Genomic DNA, 25,174 nt, shown 5'->3' with positions numbered 1-25,174 from the left:
GTTGATGATCAACACTGGTGCATCTCAGGGTGTGTGCTTAGCCCACTGCTCTACTCTCTGTATACACATGACTGTGTGGGTAGGCATAGCTCAAATACCATCTACAAATTTGCTGACAATTCCATTGTTGGTAGAATCTCAGGTGGTGGTGAGAGGGCAAACAGGAGTGAGATATGCCAACTAGTGGAATGGTGCTGCAGCAACAACCTGGCACTCAATGTCAGTAAGACGAAAGAGCTGATTGTGGATTTCAAGAAGGGTAAGATGAAGGAGCACATACCAATCCTCATAGAGGGACCAGAAGTGGAGAGAGTGAGCAGTTTCAGGTTCCTGGGTGTCAAGATCTCTGAGGATGTAAACTGGTCCCAACACATTGATGTAGTCATAAAGAAGGCAAGACAGCAGCTATACTTATTTAGGAGTTTGGATAGATTTGGTATGTCAACAAATACACTCAGAAACTTCTATAGCTGTACCATGGAGAGCATTCTGACAGGCTGCATCACAGTCTGGTATGGAGGGGCTACTGCACAGGACCGAAAGAAGCTACAGAAGGTTGTAAATCTAATCAGCTCCATCTTGGGCACGAGCCTATGAAGTACCCAGGACATCTTTAGGGAGTGGTATCTGACAAAGGCAGCGTCCATTATTAAAGATCTCCAGCACGCAGGACATGCCCTTTTCTCATTGTTACCATCAGGTAGGAGATACAGAAGCCTGAAGGCATATACTCAGCAATTCAGGAACAGCTTCTTCACCTCTGCCATCTGATTCCTGAATGGACATTGAAGCTTTGGACACTACCTCACCTTTTTTTAATATACAGTATTTCTGTTTTTGCACATTTTTAAATAATCTATTCAATATGTGTTATTGATTTACTTGTTTATTTATTATTATGCTCACTGACTTACTTGATGCAAAATTTGTTGTTTTGCAGTAGCAGTACAGTGCAAATTCCAAAATAAATCAATAGTGCAAAATACAAGGAAAAACAAATTAGTGTTCAAGGGCTCATGAACTGTTCAGAAGTCTATAGATGAAGGGGAATCTTTTTTTTTTGGTGTGCCATACTCTGCCAGAACCTTGGCAACCACTTTTTTTTTCAAGTGGTTGTCTTGGAGGAAGATTCTGTGAGTGGTCTCCCATGTCCTTCTTGAAGCACAACCCTCTTAAATATGTCCTTGATGGTGGTAAGGATTGTGCCTGTGATGGAACTGGATGTGTCTACAACCCTCTGCATCCTTTTGGTAGCCTATGCATTGAAGCCTCCATCCCAGGCTGTGATACAGTCAATCAGAACGTTCACCACTGTGCAACCATAGAAACTTGTAAGGTACTTTGCTGACAAATAAAATCTCCTCAAATTCCTAACAAAATAGAGCTACTAACATGACTTCTTCATGATCGTTTCAATGTCTTGGACACAGGATAGATCCTCGGAGATGTTGATGCCCAAGAACTTGTAGCTGCTCATCCTTGACCCCTTAATGAGGACTGGTGTGTGTCCTTCTGACTTCCTCCTCCTGAAGTCCACTATCAAGGAGGCATCCAAAAGTGAGATAGATCAATTGCTTGAGAAGCATCACAACATCCTTGCACTGAATGCTGGCATCCAGTGCAAGGATGTGGTGGCGCTTCTCAACCAATTGATCTATCTCACTTTTGGACACTCCCTTGTCACCATCTGAAATTTTACACAATCGGGGCTGACTCTGGGACACAAGAAGTCATTGTCGAGCCCTCCAGAGATGTAGTGGGCTAATCAAGGAAGGAGGGTTGAAAAGCCCTGCATATCAACCCTGTGTCACTCCCAACATCAAGGCAGTCTCGAGCAAGCGCTCATGACCTATTGGCACAAGGGATATTAACACCTTATCCTATGTTTTTTGATTTTACCAAGAGCAATGATGACATCTGCAAATTTATAGGCGATGTTTGAGCTGTGCTTAGCCACACAGTCATAAGTGTGGAGAGAGTAGAACAGCAGGCTAACCACACATCCTTGAGGTGCATTTCATGGATTACCAATGAGAAGCTGATGTTATCACTGATTCGCACTGACTGTGGGCTCTTGATAAAGAAGTTGGGGATACATTTGCAGAAGAAGGTACAGATGTCTAGGTTTTGAAGCTTGGTGATGGGGTTAAACACTGAGCTAAAATTGATAAACAGAACCAGTGAGATTGCATTGGTTGTAGACTTGTTGTGGCAGCTGATCCCCCAAAGGAGAATATAAAGCCATAGATACAGTTCCATTCATGCATTCTGGAATCTCTCTTCCAGATGACGAGCATGACTGGTGCTTAGCATTGGCTTGGCCATTTTTTTTTCAGATGGGATAGATGACTAAGTAAAGAGCCGATATAATAAACAGGCAGTTTAATAAAAAGAAAATAAATATGCAGAATGGACCACCTATCCCATCCCTTAAGAAATACAATGAGGGGAGGTGGGCAGCTAGGAGAAAATAATGACAATTAAATATCTTAATGTGCCTCAATGTCTTACCAATTTCTCTCATCATCTGATTCAGAGACTGGGAATTAAAATTGGTTGCAGGGAATTTTAAGTAGTTTTAGGTGGCAAGTATATTTTCCATCTAAGTTTGGAGCAGTCATATGATAGCATTTCATTACCACTCTAGCTTTAAAGGCTTTGTGAATTAATTATCAAAGATGTTTTACAAAGTTCAATTGCTAATTATAGGCAGACAATAAATATTCAATTAGACAAAATAAATAAAACTGAAAGATGGTTTATTTCTAGTCATGCAAAACTATGACAGAATACTACTTAATATTTTCAAAATAAATACTTAACATCTATCAGTCACATATTGAACAAATAATCAACAGTAATTGTTTATCCATGACTAAAATACCTGCAAACTATTAAAATTTCTTATGTCCAATGCAATGTTACAAATGTAGAGCCACTTAGAATCACAATAGCAGACATCAAATTGCATTGCTAAAAAGTGTTAATTACCAACAGGTCTAATTGAACATTACAAATGAAAATATTTTATGAAAAATATTGATGTTTCTACAAATAATGCCGATACTTATGTAGCTTTTGGATGGCAAACATTCTCCATTATTTGTGAGTGCTCTGTAAACGTCCACACATCTATAATCTGATTAATTTTACATCCACTATTTAATTGATGCAATTAATAAAATCAGTGGTGTTTAGATCACCCTGTTCAGGCAGTGCGTCAATATCATTGCCCAGTATTTGCATGTATTGCTTGTGTTTTACTGATGCATTACACAGTTCAAAGAAGATTTATTATCTTCTTTAAATTATACATCCTTGAGATTCCTCTCCTTAAAAGCATTCACAAAACAAGAAACCCGAAAGAACCCATTTAAAAAAAACCAACAAGCATCCAATGCACAGAGAGAAAAAAAAACACAGATCATGCAAACAATAAAAGCAAGCAACAGCATTCAGAATGAAAGTGAGTCCATAGACTTGAAGCCCGGAGCAGCCAGATCAGGTCCACAGCCGCAGGCTCAGCTCATCACACAGTGAAGTAAAACATTGCAGAGCTCACAGGCACAAAGCCTGGAGCAGCAGGAGCAGGCCTAAAGCCTTAGCCTCAGTACAGCATAGAGTGGAGTAAGCGTCATGGAACACCAAGCAGAACTGGTCTGACCATTGCCTCTGGTCCTGACGCCCAAGCTTTTCAATCCATTTGGCCTAGAGTTTAAATCATCCAAATACCAGGTCGTACCTTGCTCTGGGGCCTGAGCACTGTCCTATCGATACGCTCTGGGCCTGGGCCCTGTCACATCAATATGCTCTGGGCCTGGACTCTGCCACCACGTTTCGGCCCATACCTGACCTTTTGAAATTGACCCAAGCTTAGATCAATCCAATCTCGCCCTTGGTTTAGGTGGATGGGCTCAGAAACTTCTCTGCTCTGACTTTCCTCCGCTTCACATACCCTGACCTTGACCTTATTCTCACCACTCCTACTTGAAGATGCCTTGACCTCACTCTGACTTTGCATCACCCCTGTACGCCTCAACCCTCGGATTAGCCTCACATCTTCATTGTTTGCAATGATCATTTATCACAATTTTCCACAAAATGTTATTAATAAAGTATTTAGTTGTACTTCCTGCTTTAACCGCCAGAAAGCTGTCACCCATTTTCAGCAGCATCATCTTAAATCAGAAGTTTAAGTTGAGCTGATGTCAATCAATTCAGGCAATCAGCAATTTAGCCTGATTCACACTCAGTGGTGAGGCTGTAGGCTAGTCATTCAAAAAATGATTTTTGGAGGTCAGGGGTTGACTAGCAGCCAAAACTTTCAAGAGTGTTTGGTGTCAGAGCTCATCCATGCACCCCTGGATCCCAAAATGTAAAGGCTGCAACGTAGACCCCCCTCTCCACATCATGTAAGGAGTGGGATGGGGAGTCTGCAGACCATTGTTCCTGGTGGTGAACAATATTCAGCAAAGTAAAGCCTATAGAACTATCTGTGTCTGAGTCAGAAGGTTGTGAGCTACAGAACATGCAACCTAGGCTTCATCTCTAGTGAGGAGACACTGTGAGTCTTTCAGGTGAGAGTTCTGAGGGACAATCTGTCCACAAAGCTGAATGTTAAACACATCATGCCACTATTTCAATCAATAGTTTGGAGTTCTAACAGCGACTCCTTTGCTTGTATCTTCGGAAACAGCTCTATTTCTATCTTTAATATCTCTTTTTTACCCTTTCAGGGTTCTTTAGAAGACCCTGACCTGGAATTACATGCTGACTTCGGTTCATTGCAGGAATGGGACCCGCTCTCGGGGTTTCACGACTGGCTGTTACTTGATATGCCAAGGATGTGGCCCAAGAGATTAGCTCGCCTTCAGAGTTCCAGGATCTTGTGGCTATGGAGATGGGCAGACTTAATGGTCAGCGTCCCGGCAGGAAATTGGTGTGTTGTGGGAGACTGAAGATCGCTGGCTGTGTGCCTTGAGACAAGATCTTTGGACACACTCAGAAAAAGTGGTGCAATGGACTTTTAACATCGTAAATCAGTGAGTTGTTTGTTATGTCTCCTCTCTCGCTGTGAAATGGAGACATCTCTTTCTCCCTTATTAGGGAGAGAGAGAGAGAGAGAGAGAGCCTGTGGTACGTTGAATACTGGATTAATGAGTAGTCTTTGGGGTACTGCAAGTTTGTGTCTTTGCTGTTGCTTTGCTGCACACTTGACTGTTCTGTGGGGGGTGCCGCTGGTTTTTTTGCTGGTGGGGGAGAGGGGATTGTTGCTTTGCTACCGCTTACGAGTGGGAGGGAGGGAAGCTGGGGGGGACTTTGGGGCTCTAACATTTAACTGTCATTCATTCTTTGGGGACACTTCTCTGTTTTTGTGGATGGTTGCAAAGAAAAAGCATTTCAGGATGTATATTATATACATTTCTCTGACATTAAATGTATCTTTGAAATGTTGAGTCCAGGCCACTATGCATCCCTCAACATACATTGATAAAAATAGACTCAGGAAACATGAACTCTGTTTCACTTTAAACAGATGTTGCCTGACCTGTTGAGTGCTTCCAACATTTTTATTTCATCTTTCCGGCATCCACAGGTTTTTGATTTTCAAAAAAAAAACAGACTGCAACTAATAGCTAGATAAAGCTGCTGTGAACTGAAAGTACATTATAATAAAGCAGTGGAAATTGTTTTTGTGTTTGTAATGACAGATACTTGGACAAATGCACTGGTAGAATCCAATACCAAAGTACGATGTAATATGAGCTGATGGGTTTAAACTTGCAGACGGCTGCTCTGTCATTTTACTTTAAAATAATTTTATTATATTAGGAGTATTGTTTGATGAATCTGATAAAGTAAATACATCTATACTGATGTCTAACATTTGGTTCTCACCAGTCTCAGAGGCAGGTAATAGACAAAAAACAGATATGAATTCCTTATGTACACAAACTTTTCCACTATAGATCCCTTTTAAAATAAGGCAATAAGGAGAGGATATTTGAAGGAGATTTACAAAGACACATCTATTTAATGAAAGCAGATTATATGTAAGTATATTCTTAAACAATTAGGCTCTTTTTTAATAGCCTGTACTGTAAAAGATATTGTTTGGTACAGTATACTGAATGTATATATTACATGTGCATAATATTCATTAGATTTGTAAGATGACAGATTTTCATCCATGCATGTTTGCTTTTCACAAGAAATACCATTCTTTTTCCACTCTAATTGAGGTTGTCAGTATGAACCAATTATATCAGCAGACTGGTCAAACTCAGATGTTAGAATCATTTTGATTCTCCTATGGTTGATTGCCCACAAATATAGAACCGAAATATTTTAAATGAGGTAATAGCTTCCTACAAACTCAGCTGGTGACATTCTTGATTTAGTATTTGTCTCTAAACAAGTGGTTTATCCCAAATAAGCTGATAAAATGCAGCCTTCATGACTTTTAGTTGTACTCACAAGAGTGTACAGAGGCTAGATTGGTTTTGAAATTGTGGGAATATTTCCTGAAGTGAAACTGTTATAAATGTGAAATTGCCTGCATTTGGGAAAAAGTGAGTAAAAACAGAAATAGTTGGAAGTAATCAGCAGGTATCCTGAAATGGGAAAATACCGACTACTTTAGATCAATGAACTTTCACTAAAACTCAGAAGGATTAGAAATAAACAGCTTTTAAGATGCAACAAAAGTTTGGAGGAGAGAAGAGAGAACATAATGTAGAGTCTGTGAAGAGGTAAACTTAGGCATAACTGAATGACGAAAAGGGGAAAGAAAAGTGTGAAAGAGGATGGTTATGAACAAGCAAAGGAACTGCAGTAAATAATAATTCTGACACAGTACACAGCAGTAACTGGCTGCTCATCACTTTGATTTTCCCATCCCTCTCCCATTCTGAGGTCTCTAGCCTCTTGCACTGTTCCAACAACGCTCACCTTGAGAAGCAGCTCTTCAGCATACACGTTGTCACATTGCAACCTTTGGGACTCACTATAAAATATTTTATACTTGATATTACAACTATTTGAAACAATTTCAGATCCTTTCCTTTTCCCGTTTGTGTCAGAAATGGCCAATTCTGAAGCAAAGTCATCCAAGGTTTTCCTTTCCCTACAGAGATTGTTTGATATGCCAAACACTTCCAGCATTCTCTATTTGGTTTCAGGTTTCAGCCGAGGTTCTGACCTGCATTTCACAGCTTCAACGTGCAATAGAATCACAGATTCATAGAACATGGCAGCAGGCCCTTTAGCCCACTGAGCTTTGCCGACCTTCAAGCACCCACTTCGATAATTCCTGTATTCATCCCTTCTTTTACTCTCCATACAGACTTCCATAAACTTCTCAGGCTTCTACCAGTGATGTATACACTTCATAACCCACATATATTTGAAGAAATTACAGCACTGAAAGAAAACCCACGCAGTCACAGGGGGAACATGAAAGGTACCCACGCACAGAACCAGAGGTCAGGATTGAACCTGGGTCACCAGAACTATGAGGAAGCAGTTCAACCCGCGATATGCCATGTCATTTTGTTTGCTTTCCCTGTCTCTAACTACCCTCAAACATGTATTAACTGGATGTCCCTACCAGAGATATTGTCTTATACTGATCTCACCCACCCTCGTAGCAACTTAAAATTAATTTGCTTTCTCACTATCGTGACCTATTGACAACTTGTATTTTTACTTCAAATAGTTCCTTTAACATCTCCAATTATTTATCTACTTTCAACTCCTTTAATCTATTTTCCCAATCCATCTCACATACACACATAACTGGATCTACATCTTTTTTATGACATGTTCCTCTCCTACATAAAGAGCAAAATAACCAGCTCCATCGTTAGTTACATGACACATTATTCTAGAATATTGCAAATTGATTACATGCACCATCCTTAGGCAGCATTTTCACATTTCATATGTCAGTCTATATGTAGATTAAATCTCCCACAATTACGCTATTACCTTTATTTTCCAAACTTTTCATATTTCTAGTTAATTCTTTTTCCAATTCTGTTGATGTTGCTAGGGGTCTGTAACCATAGTAAACCAAATCTGTGGTCCTTTGCTATTTTTTATTATTTCCACCTATGCCGTTTATACTTCTTGTTCATCAGGGCTTTTGTGTCTTTTATTACACAGCCTGCTTTGAAAACCTATCCATTTTGTCTACTCCTTCTAAACTCTGCACCCTCAAATAACTAACTCATAACCTTGGTCACTTGCAATCTCATGTCCCTAATAACTAATAAGTTAAACCCACCTGTCTCAGTTGGTTCATTTACTTTGTTATAAATCTTTTATGCATTTAGATACAGAATCCTTAACTATAATTTCTCATTGAATTATCTTTGTTTCTTAATGTACCGTTATTGGTAAGCAATCTGTTCCTTCGTTGCCTCACCCTGCTTATTATCAGCCAAATTGGTATTTGAGTAAATTGATATTTTAAGACAGAGATTGATGGAGTTAGTGTTGTAAAACCTGGGAAGAACAATGAAATAATGCTCACTAAATGAAGCATCATGACCAGTTGAGTTTTCATCTAACTGCTCATTGGACAGTGTTAACTTAATTTCTGTAATTTAACTGCTTTCCATTTAGTCATGTATGTTAATTGAGGTTCATTTGCTATTGGACAGAGAGCATAGAGTTGACTTCAAAATAGTCAACCATCATGGGCAAATATATGTAAATACATTAATAAGTACTAAGGCTCATCCTCTTTTTTTTCCAGGAAATCACGATCAAAAGAAATCCCAGCCTATAGACGGAAAGGTATCTTCTCCCCCTAGAAAGGATCTAGAATTTGATGCCTAACCTCTTTTACCATGACTCTTCTACTTCTGCTATGATATGTTAAATTTTAGCACAGATGCCATAGGCAGATGTGCCACATACCCTGCCCAACCCTGGCCCCTCCCCATAGCACATCAAACAAGCATGATAGTTAGGTTGCAAGATCTTGTGAGGGTGTCCAGGGGTGGCTTGGAAATATCAATCTTTCATTAATTCACCTCTACAGGATTAAAGTGATCGATTGTGTGATGATTGCCAGGTAGCTTGGTTACTCAGAGCTCCAGAAATCCCAGTTCAAACATAACTACTTTATTTCCTCCAGGTGCCCTGACACTCCAAAGGCAGATTGGTAGTTCAATGGTTTTGTAGTTATCCCTGAAATTAGCCCTTAATTCAGGTTAATGGCAAAAAGAATCAAAGGGAAGTTAGTGGGCAAGTGTGATAAAAAATAAATTTCAGCAATTCAGAAACATACTGAGGGAATAATACTGATGGAATCACTCCTCTGGGAGATGTAAAGGATCTGATATGCAATTTTTAGGAAAAGATAAAATAATATTGCTTGGCTCTTTCGAATGCAAGTTGCTTCTTTCAGAGTTCAAGTCTGGAGGGAAGGGCCACTTTGCTTCTGGAAAGCAAGTCATGTAGGCCAGTGCACTTTACAAGAGTGGATTGGGACAGATACCTTTGATGTGGTTTGAAGATCATTATTGCCCAACCCCAAGACTAAAAAGGGTGGGTAATTTTATATCGCCACAGATACACAGGGATATCAGAGACCAATGGATCTAGAGGGTTCCGATTTTGAGCATAAATTTTACTGCTATCGGAAGAAAATAAACCTTTCTACAGGTTCAAAGGAACAACAGGCTAAAAATTAACATGATATAAATAATGGATGATCACTTCACATTATCTTAATGGTAACATATTACATTTATTTTGATTTGATCCTGTTAAGTCTATGAACCTTCTACTCATTTAACTTGTAAAGTATATTTGCATGGATATGCAGCTTAGTGGGGATTTGTTTAGAGCCAGTGATTCCACCTTCTTGATATTTTTTTTGGCAATCCAAGACTACTGATGAGCGTCACCCAGAGAAACTCCAGACTCTAGGCAGTCTATATGGGTAGGGGCATAATACACAGAACATTTCTGCACTAATTACTTCCCAAATCCATTTGTACCTTCTAAACAGTAAAAACATGGTGTCAATGGACTCATTTTTTACTTAGAGTTGGCAGCCATTAACTGTAATGTAGACTTTCACAATCCTGTTTCATCTGATCCTGATCTTTCCCTGCTGATGATTTATCATCAAAACCTTACAAGTATTAAAACTATTCTTGTCAATTGAATATACACATATATATTTTTAAATTGAAGTTTCAGCATAAACATATTTTCTATTAGAAAATATGAAACAGTTCTCTGAACTCTCCCATATAGTTTACTGATATTTGTCATTTCCTCTGATTTATGATTAATTTCATAAAGCACCCTCCCTAAGTATTATTTTCTAATGCATTGAGACTTGCTAGTCCTCCCACGAGTTGCATCACCGTGCACAAAATAAAACAAAGAAATGTTAACTACGGCACAGTAACTGCAGGAAATAGGTTTACCCACTTGGTAGCAAGAATTTGATGACAAGTGTCTATATATTTTTTGCAAGCACCTCTCATGGATGCAAGCTGACCATAAGGGGAGAAGTAACCCAGTCAGCTCTCTGAACTTTCCAATGAACTCATTGGATATGACTGGACATTTATCCATCTTAGCTCCTTTATGTTCCTGCCTAGTAGAATGCTGCTTTGTATTGAAACAATCTGCCCACGAAGTGGGAAGATCATTTTGCAGAGGCACTAACCACATTCATTGTTTATTGTGGGATAGTATAGAGCTACCAGCAACTTATGGCAGGGTCAGTGGAAGGGAGATTATCAAAAGATCTGGCCCATATTAATTTACTTTAAAATTTTGGCACAAAGCTTCTCATAGCGTGAAGACAATTGAAGAATCATCTTGCCAGATAATTCAGTCATCCCTCTGGAAAATTCTATATCCTAACATGTGGCACTACACGGGAGACAACTGAAAAAAGATTAAAAGGAATGAAAATAAGAGCATAGAAAATTGGATTAGAATAAATTCAATGGGATGAAGCTAAGAATAGGATTAAGTTTCTCAGAATGGATGGCAATGGCTAGCAATATACCACAAATGTCTGCAATGGGGTTGCTTTAGCTCATAATGTACCTCGACCTTTAGATTTCAAGTTAGAAGCATTCGTGTCTACATATGCAGTCAACGCTAAAGTGAAGAGCAATAGTAATTGTGCAAGGCAGGTGGAAGGGCTTAAGAAAGAGAAGTGGGATTTGGAAGTTTAGGTAAGACAATAAAATCATCCAATCCGATGGAGAAAGTCATGAAACATGACAATTACTATATTATTTACAAGTCATGATGACATGGCAGATCTATGTAAAACATTGGTGAGAATATATCTTATGTACAATGAGTAGCTTTGGACTCTACAATGTGCGAGCCATAAAAGGAGCTTTACGTGGATTCGCCAGAAAATTATCTTTACGTTTACCAGGCTGAGTAAATTAACGGGTGACTTGGAGCAAAAAATGGTCTGTTGCTGGAACTTGCAGGTTAGACAGCGCCTATACAGGAAAATGGACAGTTGATATTTCGGGACAAAAGTTAATGAATCCAGATGAAGGGTCTTGTCCCTAATGATTTCCTATCTATTTTCTTCCACCTATGCTGCCTGACCTGCTGAATTCCATCAGCGAATCACTTTTCTCTATATATTCCCACATATGTAGTCTCTCGTGTCTTCTAATTTGATTGTGTCTCTAAAAATTATAAAAGGACGGAACAGAGCAAACTGAAAGAAATACGTCGATGGAAATACAGATATTTATGGTGACAATAGCAAAAACCTGCTCATGGGGTTTTTAGGCTATGAAACATTCTACTAAGCCCAATAATTAAAGGCATGCCAATATTTAGTAACAGGTTAGAAAGGGAGCAAGCCAGAAACCCCTAATCATCAGCCAAATAGCATGATTGAATGAAACAGTATTTCCCGGTTGTAATTCCACTAAAGCCAATTTAAGCTAATGTGAATGCTTTAAAACTTTAAAAACAGAGTTAACATCTATAGTGCTTAAAAACTATTCTTTTCTGCAGGACAAGTGTGCTCTCACTGTTTATAGTGAGCAAATATTGACAAACATTCAACAGGAGGTGAAGCAATGCTAGGCATCCTAGCAATGCATTGCTCACTCCGTCCACTCTCCGTCAGGCGTGTGCATACAATCAACCTTTTACACTTCTGCAAATCACTGAGCAGGGTTAAAGCGTTTCTATCAGTTAAATGTTTCCAGCTTGCTCAAGACAATCAAAATACGTTCAGGCATTTGTAAATTAAAATTTCCATTTACGTTTCAAATGACCGTTTCCTGGCATGCATGGGAAGGTGCGTCCGATGCTCGCAAACAGAAATATAAGAGACGGGCTGGGATATTTTCGGGTTTTGGCTTTACTAGTCTCTGGCTCAGCATCCATGCCACCTTCACATACAACTTTGCTCCCTATCGGTCAATTAGAAACCCTGGCATTACCTTGGCGGGATAGACAGTGTGCAGACTACATCGCAAGGAAAACAAAACATCATTGAATTACGGAAAATATTGAATGCATCAGACATCCACGAATGATACAAGACAAAACCACTTCTTCAGCTACGAACTGATAAGGGATAAATGCACGAACGATGCCCTTGGTTAATTTTCCACGGCATTCTGGTAACGCTATCTAACAGTTTCATGCTCTGTTCAGCATATGGCCATTCGGCCCAAGTGGTCCACTCCAAGTTTACCTTTCAAAATCCTTTGATGGTGGAATTAAATTGCTCCTTTGCGCTGGAATAATATTGCAACAATCCAATTGTCACTGATTTGTAACCGCTTTCCAACGTATCGATACTGATGCAAATACCATCGATGTGCCGATGAGGTAAACTAGCACATCTGAGCGCGGTTGTTTGATCTGATGGGAACCCGCAGGACAGCCGCCAAAAAAGACACAAATGCTGATTTTTTTTTAACACAACAACGTACTTTACCAGCCGCTGATTTTGACACACGTTCACTGTGCTTGCCTCCAGTACAGACTTCGTGAACACATAGATAGACATAGCAGAGAAGTTTAAAATTCGGAACACTGCTTCATGCCGAAATTCTAATTGGCGCCTGTATAACTCATGCCAGGGACCTTTCAGGAACAGGGGACCAGGACCTTTTGCTGCGACCTTTCCCAAGTTCAGCCTCTGCCAAATACTTTTCCGTAAACACTGCAACACATTATACAAAATATAAACAACTGTCCCTGCTTCGGTCAATACTCAGGTAAGTAAACCAAAAGAGAACTATAGCAAGCAAATACCATCTGTGCAGAATATCGTCCTAAAGAAAAATACACAACCGCTCGTCTCCCGTGCGCAACACGAGTATTAGGGAGTGCATATTGCACAGGACAGCTGAAATCCGTTGTTACCTTCTCTGTCTTTCTGCAGCTCGATATTCGAGTTTCCCCCGACAGGGAAGAAGAACGACTCTGGCCAACGTTATCCTGTTGTGGCGACATAGTTTGACGAGGTGTAATTCCTTAATCAGTCCTCGAATCCATCACACGGACAAAAGAGCTATTCACAAAACCGGGAGCTGACACTCGGTGCTGGAGCTAACGAGAGCTTCATTCGAATTATACCAAGTCCCTCTCCCTCTCGGAGTCTAGTAATAGTGTCGGTGCAAGTTCTAGGTTGTCTCTGTCGATTTTGTTATTAAATGAGCTTATTTAGAACCAGCGTCATTGGCTTGCCATGGATACTACTTTCGTGCCAACTAACTGGACGCTGGGTCTTAAAGACCCACGGGTTACCTATTCCGCCGCACGCAAGTCTTTGTTTATTATGGAGCTGTGTCTAGGTCACGTCACTCCCGTCAGCTTTTCTCAGTCCAAGATGATCTCAGATAAAGCTCATCACCGCACCAACAGAGGTTTCTCACTCCACTACTTCTGCGCCCTAATTATACGCCTGCAATTTATTTTGGATTCAACAATATTACTGTTTCACTTTCTCTCTAATCTTGCCTGGATTGTGTGGAAATGGGGTCGCTAATGTAGTTTCCAGTTCTTGAGATTAATCGATTGCAGTAATTCAGAGAGGCAATGGACTTAATTTATTTTACAATGCAATTATGACTTGAAGTTTATAGAAAGGCGTTTGTTCCAACTCTGTCCTGCAGCCTTCATGATTACTGCCAATGCCCTCCTCTCCTCAGAAATGTCAAATCTTCAGTTCTATCATATTCTTCAACCCGCCCCTCTCCAAAGTCTTTCTGTATCTTGCTATCACCTATTATATTCTTTCAAATTCTATTCGTCCCCATTGCCACTCTCCCCCTTACCCGAGCCAAAGGCACCAGAACATCTATTTTGAGGGTAAAACCCTCCCAGCCATTGAGCACATCTACATGAAACGCTGTTGTAGGAAAATAGCATCCATCATCAAAGATCCTCACCACCCAGGCCATGCTCTTTTCTCACTGCTGCCTCAGGTAGAAGGTACAAGAGCCTCGGGACTCTCACCACCAGACTCAAGAACAGCTACTACCCTTCAACCATCAGGCTGTTGAACAAACGGGGATAACTGCACTAATTTAAGGACTCCGCTATATTGCTTTTTCATGCTTTTTAACAATTTTCCATCCATCTCCTGCATCCTGTCCTCCTCTGTCCTTTCTTGCTTGTCACAGCAGCCAAAGCACATTTCCAACACATCGTCATAACCTACATATCATCCATAGCAATACTGGCTTGAGTGTCTAACCCACCCCCATCCACTCTCTGGATCAACTTTGCAAATGTTTCTGCACGTAAGATGTTTAGCGAAATTTTACGTAAAGAATGGCTTACATTTCGACCTGTCATCCCTACTATAAATATCTCAAAGGATATTTTATGGTGAGGATTAAATATTTCCATTCCCGATTGTGTTCACAGACTTCATTTTTGTTTTGGTCAGGAAGATCGCGTCTATCGTGGTCACTCGCAAACTCACTTCGAACGTCATTATGATCCAGTAAGGAACTAATTAGGACTAGACCAGCAATAGCCAAATAACCTCCCGTACATGTCAGCACATTCCTAGCGCTTACCAGTCGCTACGACCACTACGCTATCACCCAGGTTAGCTCTATTCTACGTCCACATCATAGTCCATAGTCCAGCTGTAGTGTATCAGTTGAATTGCAGTGGGAGAAAACGGCGATCAATGACAATCTGCATGCTACTACACAATAGAAGATGCATGTCGTAAGGAACTTGAAACAGGAGCCAAAACTATTTTTAAATTTTAAAGCATTATTAAATTAACCGGTTTTCACGGACTGATCCTTCCATTTTCTTGATACAGGCTTCTTTTTGTTGAAGTTGTCGAGCACTGTAACAATAAATTGACACGAGATTGGCAGGAATTACCGTTGAAAATGAGCATTATAGATTGACAGGTATGAAAAAAACCCTTGGTGGCATCTGACATCAGACATTGTACCTTAACAGTGAAATTGTGTCCCAATGTTATTTGTCATTTCGAAAGCATTGCCGATGAAACCAAACTGTGCTTACAAACGGTGCCAAGAATATGCTGTAAATGCACAAGTCAGTAGCGGTACAAAGAAAGTATCAACTGACTGACGTCAGGGACGTTCCACACAACTTTGATTACGAGAAATAATAAGACGTGAACTGGTCCTATAGTCGGGATATCCGAAATAAGCGACAGTGAAATATTAAAAGTGAAAGGAGGAAATATCTTGCATTTATGCCGGATCTTTCACAAACGCAGCCGTGGATAGTGGATACGTTTGCGTTTGATCTTAATCAGCCTCCCCTCTCCTATTCAAAATATTGAGGATAAAGCTCTATGTACATGAATCTGTGGAATTCATTTTTCGGGTTCGTGCTGAAGCTCAGAATATGTTAACATTCCAGGTTAGGAATGGGGGTAGAAACAAAAGGAGAGCGGGACTCATAGGAACAGAGTAGGAAATAGGATCGCGCCGGCAGTTGCTCCCCAGGTTACCCCAGAATTTCGTTCTGGTAACCCGAACAGCTCGCAAGTTGGAACTGCGGCCGCGAACCAAGTTCCCAGGCGGCAGAAGATGTCCGCAACCCCATAGCGGCTGGCAAATCCATCCCACCGGTCTCCCGAATGGTCGTTCGTATGCATGGGCTGTGCTGGCAACCTGTAGTTTCTCTCACAAGGGATAAATGGCAGGACGAACAGATTGGGGCGAATGCTCGTTTCTTTGTAGAATTATTTTAGGCATTTCCCAAGAGTGCGAGGCCATTTTCCGTAATTGGCTTTGTTGGTGGTGGGTGCGCGGGAATGTACAGAACCACGCTATTTAGAGCACAGAGTTAAACAAAGAAATCCCACAATCATGCCTCCTGTATATTTTGCCACAGCCCCAGAAGTGCTTTCCAAGGTTTGCGAGACTAGGTATTGCTAATGCTAAGATTCCGAGGTGACTAAGATGGATGTTTGATCCACAATGCCTGGTTAGCCGCTCTGGAGCTTGAAAAACACCACTTCAGCAAAGGATGCTCTGTGAGGAAGGCGCAAAGAGCTTGAATGGTATCGGTTCAGCTTAGGAGGATACACAGCATCTGATCCAGTCTCGGCAAATGATCAAATTGGGATGAAGATTTGGCCGTAAGGATTGTAGCTACTATTTAAAGCCCTTCTCAGCTTTCAGTGTTCAAGGTCTCAATGTCGCAGAAACAAAGGAGCTGCTTGTGGATTACAGCAGGAATGAAGATGGGCTAACTCCTATTGACATCAATGGATCTGGGGTTGAGAGGGTGAACAGCTTTAAGTTCCTCGGCATCCACATCACCGAGGACCTCCTGTGGTCTGTACACACCAGCTGTGTGGTGAAAAAGGCACAACAGCGCCTCTTTCACCTCAGACGGTTGAAGAAATTTTGTATGGGTCCCCAAATCATAAGAACTTTCTACAGGGGCACAACTGAGAGCATCCTGACTGGCTGCATCACTGCCTGGTATGGGAACTGTACTTCCCTTAATCGCAGGACTCTATGGAGAGTGGTGCGGTCAGCGCAGCGCATCTGTAGTTGTGAACTTCCCATGATTCAGGGCATTTACAAGGACAGGTGTGTAAAAAGGGCCCGTAGGATCATTGGGGACCCAACCCACCCCAAACCACAATCTATTCCAGCTGCTACCATCCGGAAAACGGTACTGTAGCATAAAAGCCAGGACCAACACGCTCCGGGACAGCTTCTTCCACCGGGCCATCAGACTGATGAACTCACGCAGACTTGAGAGTACTCTATATTACAGTGACTGTTCTATTTATTAGAAATTACATTGCACATTTAGATGGACAAGTATCGTTAAGATTTTTACTCCTCATGTATGTGAAGGATGTAAGAAATAAAGTCAATTCAATACACAGTGTGAGTCACCCCGAGAATGGGACTGAGTGGTCATTGTGACCTGACTGATGGCTCCCCCTTGGCTTGTTAGAGAAATGGGACGAGGCGAAAAGATCGGGAAGAGCAATAGCAACCGTAGCGACACAGACCAGGATGGAAAATCTGATCATTATGAAAGTTTCAACTCTATGCCAGAGAACCAAGCTGAGGATTACAAAAGAGTAAGATGAAATTAAAGGAAAGGAAGGTTAATGATGAGGGGAAAGATAATGGAGACATATGAGGGTTCCCAGTTGCAACAGAGTGAGACACCTAAATGACCAGTATGGAGAGATAACCTAAGCAGATTCTGGATCATTGTCACTGTTTATGTTAAGGTCCTCATTTGAGGATCAATAAAATAGCTTGCCATCTCCACTTATTCTTTTTAACCTCTTTCTTGTGAAAATGTATTTTTTTTAAAAGACAGCTCTGCCACTATCTAACTATTCTCCTTAGTTAGAGTGGAAATGTCTTAAACCACAGCATTGCCAACACTTGTTATACAATAGTAAATCATTCATTCCTTACAAGTATTAAACATCCACTTTGGTACTGATCTGTAGTGGTTAAACTGTAGGCGTTCCTCCTTCTACTAAATGTATCCTAAGTGTAAACCATATGCTGAGTCTGAACAGAGCATTTCAGGTGCATCCTTGTAATGTCCTCAGAGATTTATGGGTCATAACGGTCCCAACTTGGAATACATCATATTAGCATGTGCTCGAGCCATCAGTCTGTAAGCCTGCTGGCTGGGGCTGGGGTAATGGAGGAGTTTGCCTCTACCATGGATCAGGCTTAGTGCAGAGCTTCAAATGCCTCTCCTCCAAATTGTAGGCAATAGCCAATTCCATCCTTCAAAGTGTGGAGATGGCTGGTGCCTAAGACTGCAGTCTCTATGTGCTTCCACTCTAATGGAAGCTCAAACATCTTCCATTTCACGCTGTTACCACAAAGGGTCTGGGCTCCTCAGCTGCAGACCGTCCCAGCTGCCTGCAGATTAATACAGTGACTAAACAAACCTATAGCTTAGTGGTCAGAGGTGGGGGGCAGGAACAGACATGCCTCTTTCCAAAATCTAGCATTCCTATCCTTATAGCTCTTGCCACCGATCCCCATTCAGATCCAGAAATCTATGCCAGCTTGGCACAGAATGAGGCAGATTGATCATGATACATGGTCTCTCCACAGCATTGTACGTGAACATCAAAACAATCATCCACACATCCACCACATTTAGTAAGAACATTAATTAGGTAATGCCATTTATGCTTATGATTAATACATTACAAACATATGATTCAGAAGCAGGAGTCAGCTGCACAGCCCTTCAAGATTATTCCACCATTTAATTAGACAACAGCTAATCTAATTGTAATCTCAACTCCACACTTCCATCCTCCTTTCATGCATTTGGTTATCTGCCTTTGCCTTAAATCTTCATATTCTGCTTCCACTGCTCTTTGAGGAAGAAGCTTCAATGCCTCGTGACTCTCTAAGTGACAAAACAAAATTATGACTTCATTTCCGTCTTAACTGGGCTGCCTTTAATATTTAAACAGTGACCCCTTATTGTAGAAATATCCTTTCCACATTCATCCTCAATACTTGTGTGTTTCAATCAAGCGTAGTCCTCATTTGGTAAAGACCAGCAGAGGGATGATAGAGTGGCAAAAAAATGCTACCCAATGCATGAAAAGGAACAGCAATTACAGGTAATCAGGGGATGTTGATGGGTGTGTGAGTGAAGATAGGTTACAGGGAAATAAAGAACACAAATCAAACTGCTGGAGGAATTAGGTGGGGTAAACAACATCTGACCCATTGATTTCCTCCGGTAGGTTTCTTTCCACTCCATCTTGCAGCATTAGCACCCGCAGTCACTTGTGTCTCCACTTTGCAGGGAAATATTTTGGAGAAATGACTGATAGGATTGCTTTAAAAGCTGATGTGAATAATGAGCCAAACAAGTTCCTTCAATGTTGTAAGGGAATATAAAACCCAAGTACACACCAGGCCTGAACAACCCTGCTTTTTAATACAATCTGCCCTTTCCAGGTATTAATCTGGAACACTGGTTCTCCATGTGGGCTATATGGTTCCCCAGGGAGCCATGCCAGATTTTGTAGGGGCCTCAAGAAAAAAACAAGAAACTGGAGGCCACAGGAGTTTCTGAATGCACCATGATAAGTTTAATGGAATTGTTCTAAAATGTATAAATAAAAAAAAAATGAATATATATATTTAATTTAATTGGAACCCTGAAAGAAATAATGGGAAACTATGCTAGATGATGCAAATGAGGCAGCAAAGCAGCTTAGCCTATGAGTGTCAAGCCTGCCCCGCTCCACACCCATCCCAAATCACAAACTGCAGATTGGGCAGGGCTGTCTGCAGTAAGGCCAGTCAGTGAGCACCCCACAGGAGGTGGGTTCTGTTGTGTTATCATACTTATAAAACGTGACATAAAGGCTGCAGTTCCTGCAGTTGTGTCACCTGCTAGAAACGACTAAACTACAGAGAGGCCAGAACACGTGAAGTTTCCCACTGCATCACTGTCTCCCACTACAAATTCCGTTTAATCCCAGATTCTTAGCATATTTTGAAAGGAAGTTCAATTTGCTTTTCTTAGTTAGTACATACACTTTATTGGCACATAGAATTTGCATTTTTAAATATTTAAAAATTAAATTATTTTGTAAAATACTGCCCAAAAGCTAACTTTGTTTTTACATGTATATTCAATATTGATACTTTTCACGTGTATTCATTATACTTCTTTGACATTTACTAATTTTCTACAATGCCTTGTGGAACTGATGGAGCTGCTGTGACGGTAGGAAGATACAGAGGATTCACAGCTCATTTAGGGAATGCTGTGCCTGACATTTTTTGTATGCACTGTGACATCCATGTTCAGCATTTGGTTGCAAAAAATTGGGAGGATGTTTGCTCGACATCCTTGCTGCTGTAATAATGACTATCAACTTAATCAAATCAAATGCACTTCAAGATTGTCTTTTTCAACAACTTTGTGAGGAAACAAAGAATATCTTAAACAGGTACTAATACTTTGTCACTTTCATTACACTTTGAGATAGCATTCCTAAGTGATAAGCAGATTGGAGAATAAATTGTCAGTGCAAGGTCTGACATTTTTGCTGTCAGATATATTTGAAAACAAAATGAATTTATTAAACAAACAGTTAAAACTGCAATCTCATATTACCACTTTCCTTGGAAAACTCAAGCTTTTCAGCAGCAATATTGGGCTTCACCAGTTAATGCATTTTCCTTCACTGCCATTGCAAAAGAATTGCAAGATGATGATCTGATTGTATATCTTAATCATCTGAAGCAACTATACACTGATATAGAATTTTCATTCAGAGACCTGCTGGAGATGTATATTCTAGACTGGATGGTGGTCCATTTGGGGTGAACATGGATGACATTGACACCACATTGCAAGAATGTCTTATTGAGCTGCAGAATGATACAGTTAGAGTTCAAACAAAATTCTAAAGCAGGAAGCAAATTTTCTGGATAACTGGTGATATTCCAAGTATGATTCCACAGCTCTGGGAGAAAGAAAAACTGTTTTTATTTGGATTTCCACCTCTTATCTAGTTGAATGTGGTTTTAGTCAGGTTCTTCACCTGCTATCAAAAGCTCTTAATCATCTTGATATTGTAAATAGAGGTGATCTTTGATTATCTTTAACCAAGCTGCAACCCAATATTCAAAAGCTCACCACTGTTCATCATAGTTCACAGTTCAAGTTTAATTGCCATTAAATTGCATGAATACAGCTAAACAAAACAGCATTACTCTGGGTCCAAAACACAGTACCAACAGTCACAGACAGCACAAAGCACATTTAGGATATCAGCAAAATACAGTCACACAAAAAATATACATATAGTCCAAGATGCTGAGTCCATGAATTTTGCAGAAATCTACAGTCAAACACAATAGAGCTTGTCTTCTGCCAAGCAAATTGTCTCAAGGATATCCATAGTAACAATATTAAGTGCTTTGAAGAGTATTATCTATATATTTTATTTGGAGTTTGAAAACGCTTTATTTTTCGTATATATGTGTATACCACTGTATTTAACATATACCTATAATCTGTCAAAACATAAATATTGACTGTATATTAGAATAATTAGTGCAGTTGACCAAAATAACTTTAGTAACTAACGAAGACTATGGAGGATGGGGGGCCACAGAGGAAATTAAAGTCACGAGGGGGCCACAGAGGAAATGAAAGTCACGAGAGGGCCACAAACAGAAAAATGTTGAGAACCACTGGTCCAGTAAAGACTCTCTGAACTGCTTCCAATACACTAGCTTTTGACCCTAAATATTGTGTGGTCTTACCCTATATACTGCAATTGAAGCATGATCTCCTTATATTCGCATTCAATTAACCCAGTCATACACAATAACATTCCCCAAATAACTTCCCCAAATTCTTGCTGAATCTTCATACAGCAAATTATTGTGAATCATGCACTCGGTCACCCAGATCCCTCTACATCTTACAGCTCTACAATATTTTACCATTTAGATATGTATGTATCCTTTAAAAAAAATCTGCTAAATTGGACAATTTCACATTTTACCACATTGTACTTCACTGACTGATCTTTGGAGATGGGGTAAGTCAACGGTTTGTGTTGAGACTCGGATCAAAATCACCCGCTCCAGAAGAAATCTACTGTCTTTGCAGGATTCTTGGATAGATACCTAATCTCTCCATCTGGAAACTTGCGGCTGGGCAAGATATTCTTTATTGAATATTTTAAAAATGTGCTAAATATTTATCATAAGATTCTTTTGGTTACAATGACCCTGATAATGTACATGAATAAATCACACAGAAGTAAGTTTAAAACATTGCATACACTACCCTGGAGGAATACATGTCTTCAAGAAACTGGGATAATGTTAAGGTTTGTATTAATAAGTGGCAAAGGCAACTGATGCCCACGTGAACCCTTGATATTCACTCTTTTCCACCACCTACATCTTGAGAGTTGGAAATGGCTAGAAACTTCAGCTGGAAATGTTTCACTAGTAACTTAACATAACCCTGCAGCCTTCATCACTTTGCAAACCCAACCACCACCCCATCACTTCTTTCTTTCTTTCTCTCCCTCTCTCTCTCTCTCTCTCTCCCTCCCCCACTCTCTCTCACTCTCACTCACTCAAAAGTACTTCCACCAATTGCATAGAGTGGTTATGGAACTTGGCTCACCTTGCAATTTGAAATATTAATGAACTGCCTACATCTCATGAGTGAGACGAATAAACAATAATTTCTCATTCCACCATTAGACTCATCTTACTTTCATTATTTTGCTCATCAAATCAGAATCCATTTTGATCTTGGTCATGTACATAATAGTCAATTTAATTATCATGTCAACCGATATACCAATTCTTGGTAAATAATGACTCTTGTGCATACCTATAGTCTCTGAACATGTACACGCATTTGTCAACTTCATTATGGGACTCCTCCAGTAAATACGTAAGATAGGATTAGTGGCTGGTTACTCGTGTACAGTCATACTTTTAGACGGCAGCCAATCATGTGACACAGAGTCACTGCTACTCCTCTGGGCTTGTGCTTCAGCATTTGTTGTAATGTGTTTTATTGGGTTACTGCAATACTTCCACAGCTCCTTTCAACTGTGTTATCCTTGCCCATCACTCTATGAGTGAGGGCGGCAGAAGGCTGAGCTTTCATTAAAGAAGTCTTAGAACTCATTGAATGGGAGGTGAACTCCATGTTCAGAAGGGTGGCTCCATGCAAAGCTGTGTGGAATGCTGATGCTAGTCTTCCTCCATGCTTTTTGACATCTGAAGCAAACTTTCTGACATGCTTGTCAGTTCTTGTTCACAGCTGCTGGAATGCTTGGAAGAGGGCACAGCAGGCCCTCCCAGCTGCCAACTGCACCTACTGATGCCAGGCCAACCACTGGCTGTGTCCAGTCAGACTACTCTGGTTTGAGGACCGTGTCTGTCAGTTCAGCCAAGATCAGCTGTTGTGCACCGACTCCTGCAAGCTCTCGTCCTGCTTCACTGGTCCCTTCAAGGTTACCCATTGCATCAATCTAGTCACATACTATTTCCAGCAGCCACCATCCTTCAGGATCACACCTACCTTCCACATGTCCTCCTCAAGCCCACCTGAGACCACACCTCCAGAATCCAGGGCAATGGATGGTACTCCAGTGTACACAGTACACCAGATGATGAATTCACTTTGTCAACTGGGTTGACTGGGAGAGGTCTTGGGTGCCATCCAGTTTCATCTTGTATCTGTTGCTCATCGAGGAGATTCATCAGACCCATCCAGATCACCCTGCACTGTTGGGTGCTGGACATGGGAGAGGTGTGTCCTGTCAGGCCTGCACACGCAGACACCTCTCAGTCTCCACCCAGCTAACAGGGATCACCTGCGACTCATTTCCATCTCATCACCTGCAGCCTACTTGAACCTGGCTCTCCTCCACAGTCCCACTGAACTCAACCAGTTTCTCCTAGTCTTCAGTTATTTGTTGCCTGTTGTGTTCAGTATCTGCTCTCACTTATTTTGTGCCCCCTCGTGGCTTGTTATTTGGTAGTTTATTAGCGAAGTATTGTTTACTGCTAAATTTTCTCCATTGCTCTGCTTTTAGGTCAAGCCTCGTCTACACTTCCTGACACAGGGACACAGTTGAGCTCCTTCAAATTTCTATGTTGTTGCTGCTACTTTCCACTATGTTTGTAAATAGCTTAATGGTGAAATAAAAGATGAACCAATGAACCAAGGTGGCTTTGTAAATTGTGTAGATGAAAGTATAAAAATCAAAAATCATTTGTGCACTGGAGGGAATTGAGATTTGAAGTAAGATGATTAGATATGGGTGACTGACCAACTTTAATGATATCTGTCAGCTCTCACACTCCATTTTGCTGACCACATTATTAATGGCCGGCAGTCTATCCTCCAGGCTGCCAAGCTATTGGACACCTAACTCCCTCTCTTTTTAGTATTGATGCCACTTGATGAGAACTTTGCCAGGTGCTGAGGATGTGTGTCAGTCATAGCTAAATATGGGGCAATGTGAAAAACTCTGTGTGTGTGTGTGTGTGTGTGTGTGTGTGTGTGTGTGTGTGTGTGTGTGTGTGTGTGTGTGTGTGTGTGTGTGTGTGTGCGCGCGCACGCGCGCGTGCATGTGAGTGAAGCTTGCCCTGTTGTGAGTGTTGCATAGCTATTACCATTAGTTTGGAGTCCTACTTCATAATTGTTGTTAGTTGACAAATAGGGGTATATTGTATGAAGAAATGTGGTACAGTTGTTGGGAATTAGGACAATATGTATTCATGGACCTTGACAATGCATATAGGCTGTTAACCTTTAGTGGCACTTCATTGTCGTCTTTAGTGTTTCACTCTGTACACTTGCCTCAAGCATAATATACTACCTCCCTTGTTTGACTGGATAGTTTCCTAAGACCATATAAGTAAAAGACCATTGGTATAATCTTTGTGGATGGGGGCACTTAATAGCATGGCATGTATTAGCTAGGGACTAGAATTACAATATTAAGATCACAGCTTTTGCAAAGTGTGAAACAGATGCAGGTTAGTAATACATCACAATCTCAGTACATACATTCAGTAATGATCTGTGACACATATTTGTTCCACTTAGGCTTGTTTGTATAAGTTAATACGGCCCATACTTTGCTCCAAATACCATCTACAGA

The 25,174-nt window shown here is 40.6% G+C and overlaps 1 protein-coding gene and 1 long non-coding RNA gene across 5 annotated transcripts in view; one reads left to right on the top strand and one right to left on the bottom strand.

Moving 5' to 3' along the window:
* LOC132391285 (rho GTPase-activating protein 20-like) overlaps nt 1-14,889 on the bottom strand; it is a 406,086-nt gene extending 391,197 nt beyond the window's left edge. The window contains exon 1 of one of the 4 annotated variants that reach the window (XM_059964247.1): nt 14,821-14,889. In XM_059964247.1, coding sequence (XP_059820230.1) covers nt 14,821-14,889 — 69 coding nt within the window. Of the gene's footprint in view, nt 1-12,721; nt 12,742-12,962; nt 13,111-13,398; nt 13,532-14,820 lie in introns of those variants that run through there. The other 3 variants (XM_059964246.1, XM_059964248.1, XM_059964249.1) reach the window with 3 other exon arrangements.
* Nucleotides 14,890-15,121: 232 nt separating this feature from the next.
* LOC132391286 (uncharacterized) lies at nt 15,122-24,229 on the top strand. Its single transcript, XR_009511156.1, has 3 exons — nt 15,122-15,219; nt 15,320-15,413; nt 24,101-24,229. It is a non-coding gene; the product is annotated as an uncharacterized LOC132391286 (long non-coding RNA).
* The last annotated feature ends 945 nt before the right edge of the window (nt 24,230-25,174 follow it).

The sequence above is a fragment of the Hypanus sabinus genome, chromosome 3 (genome assembly GCF_030144855.1).
Source record: "Hypanus sabinus isolate sHypSab1 chromosome 3, sHypSab1.hap1, whole genome shotgun sequence".
Classification (NCBI taxonomy): Eukaryota; Metazoa; Chordata; class Chondrichthyes; order Myliobatiformes; family Dasyatidae; genus Hypanus; species Hypanus sabinus.
The sequence above is the reverse complement of the archived record's forward strand: the minus strand, read 5'-3'. Positions and strand labels throughout refer to the sequence as shown.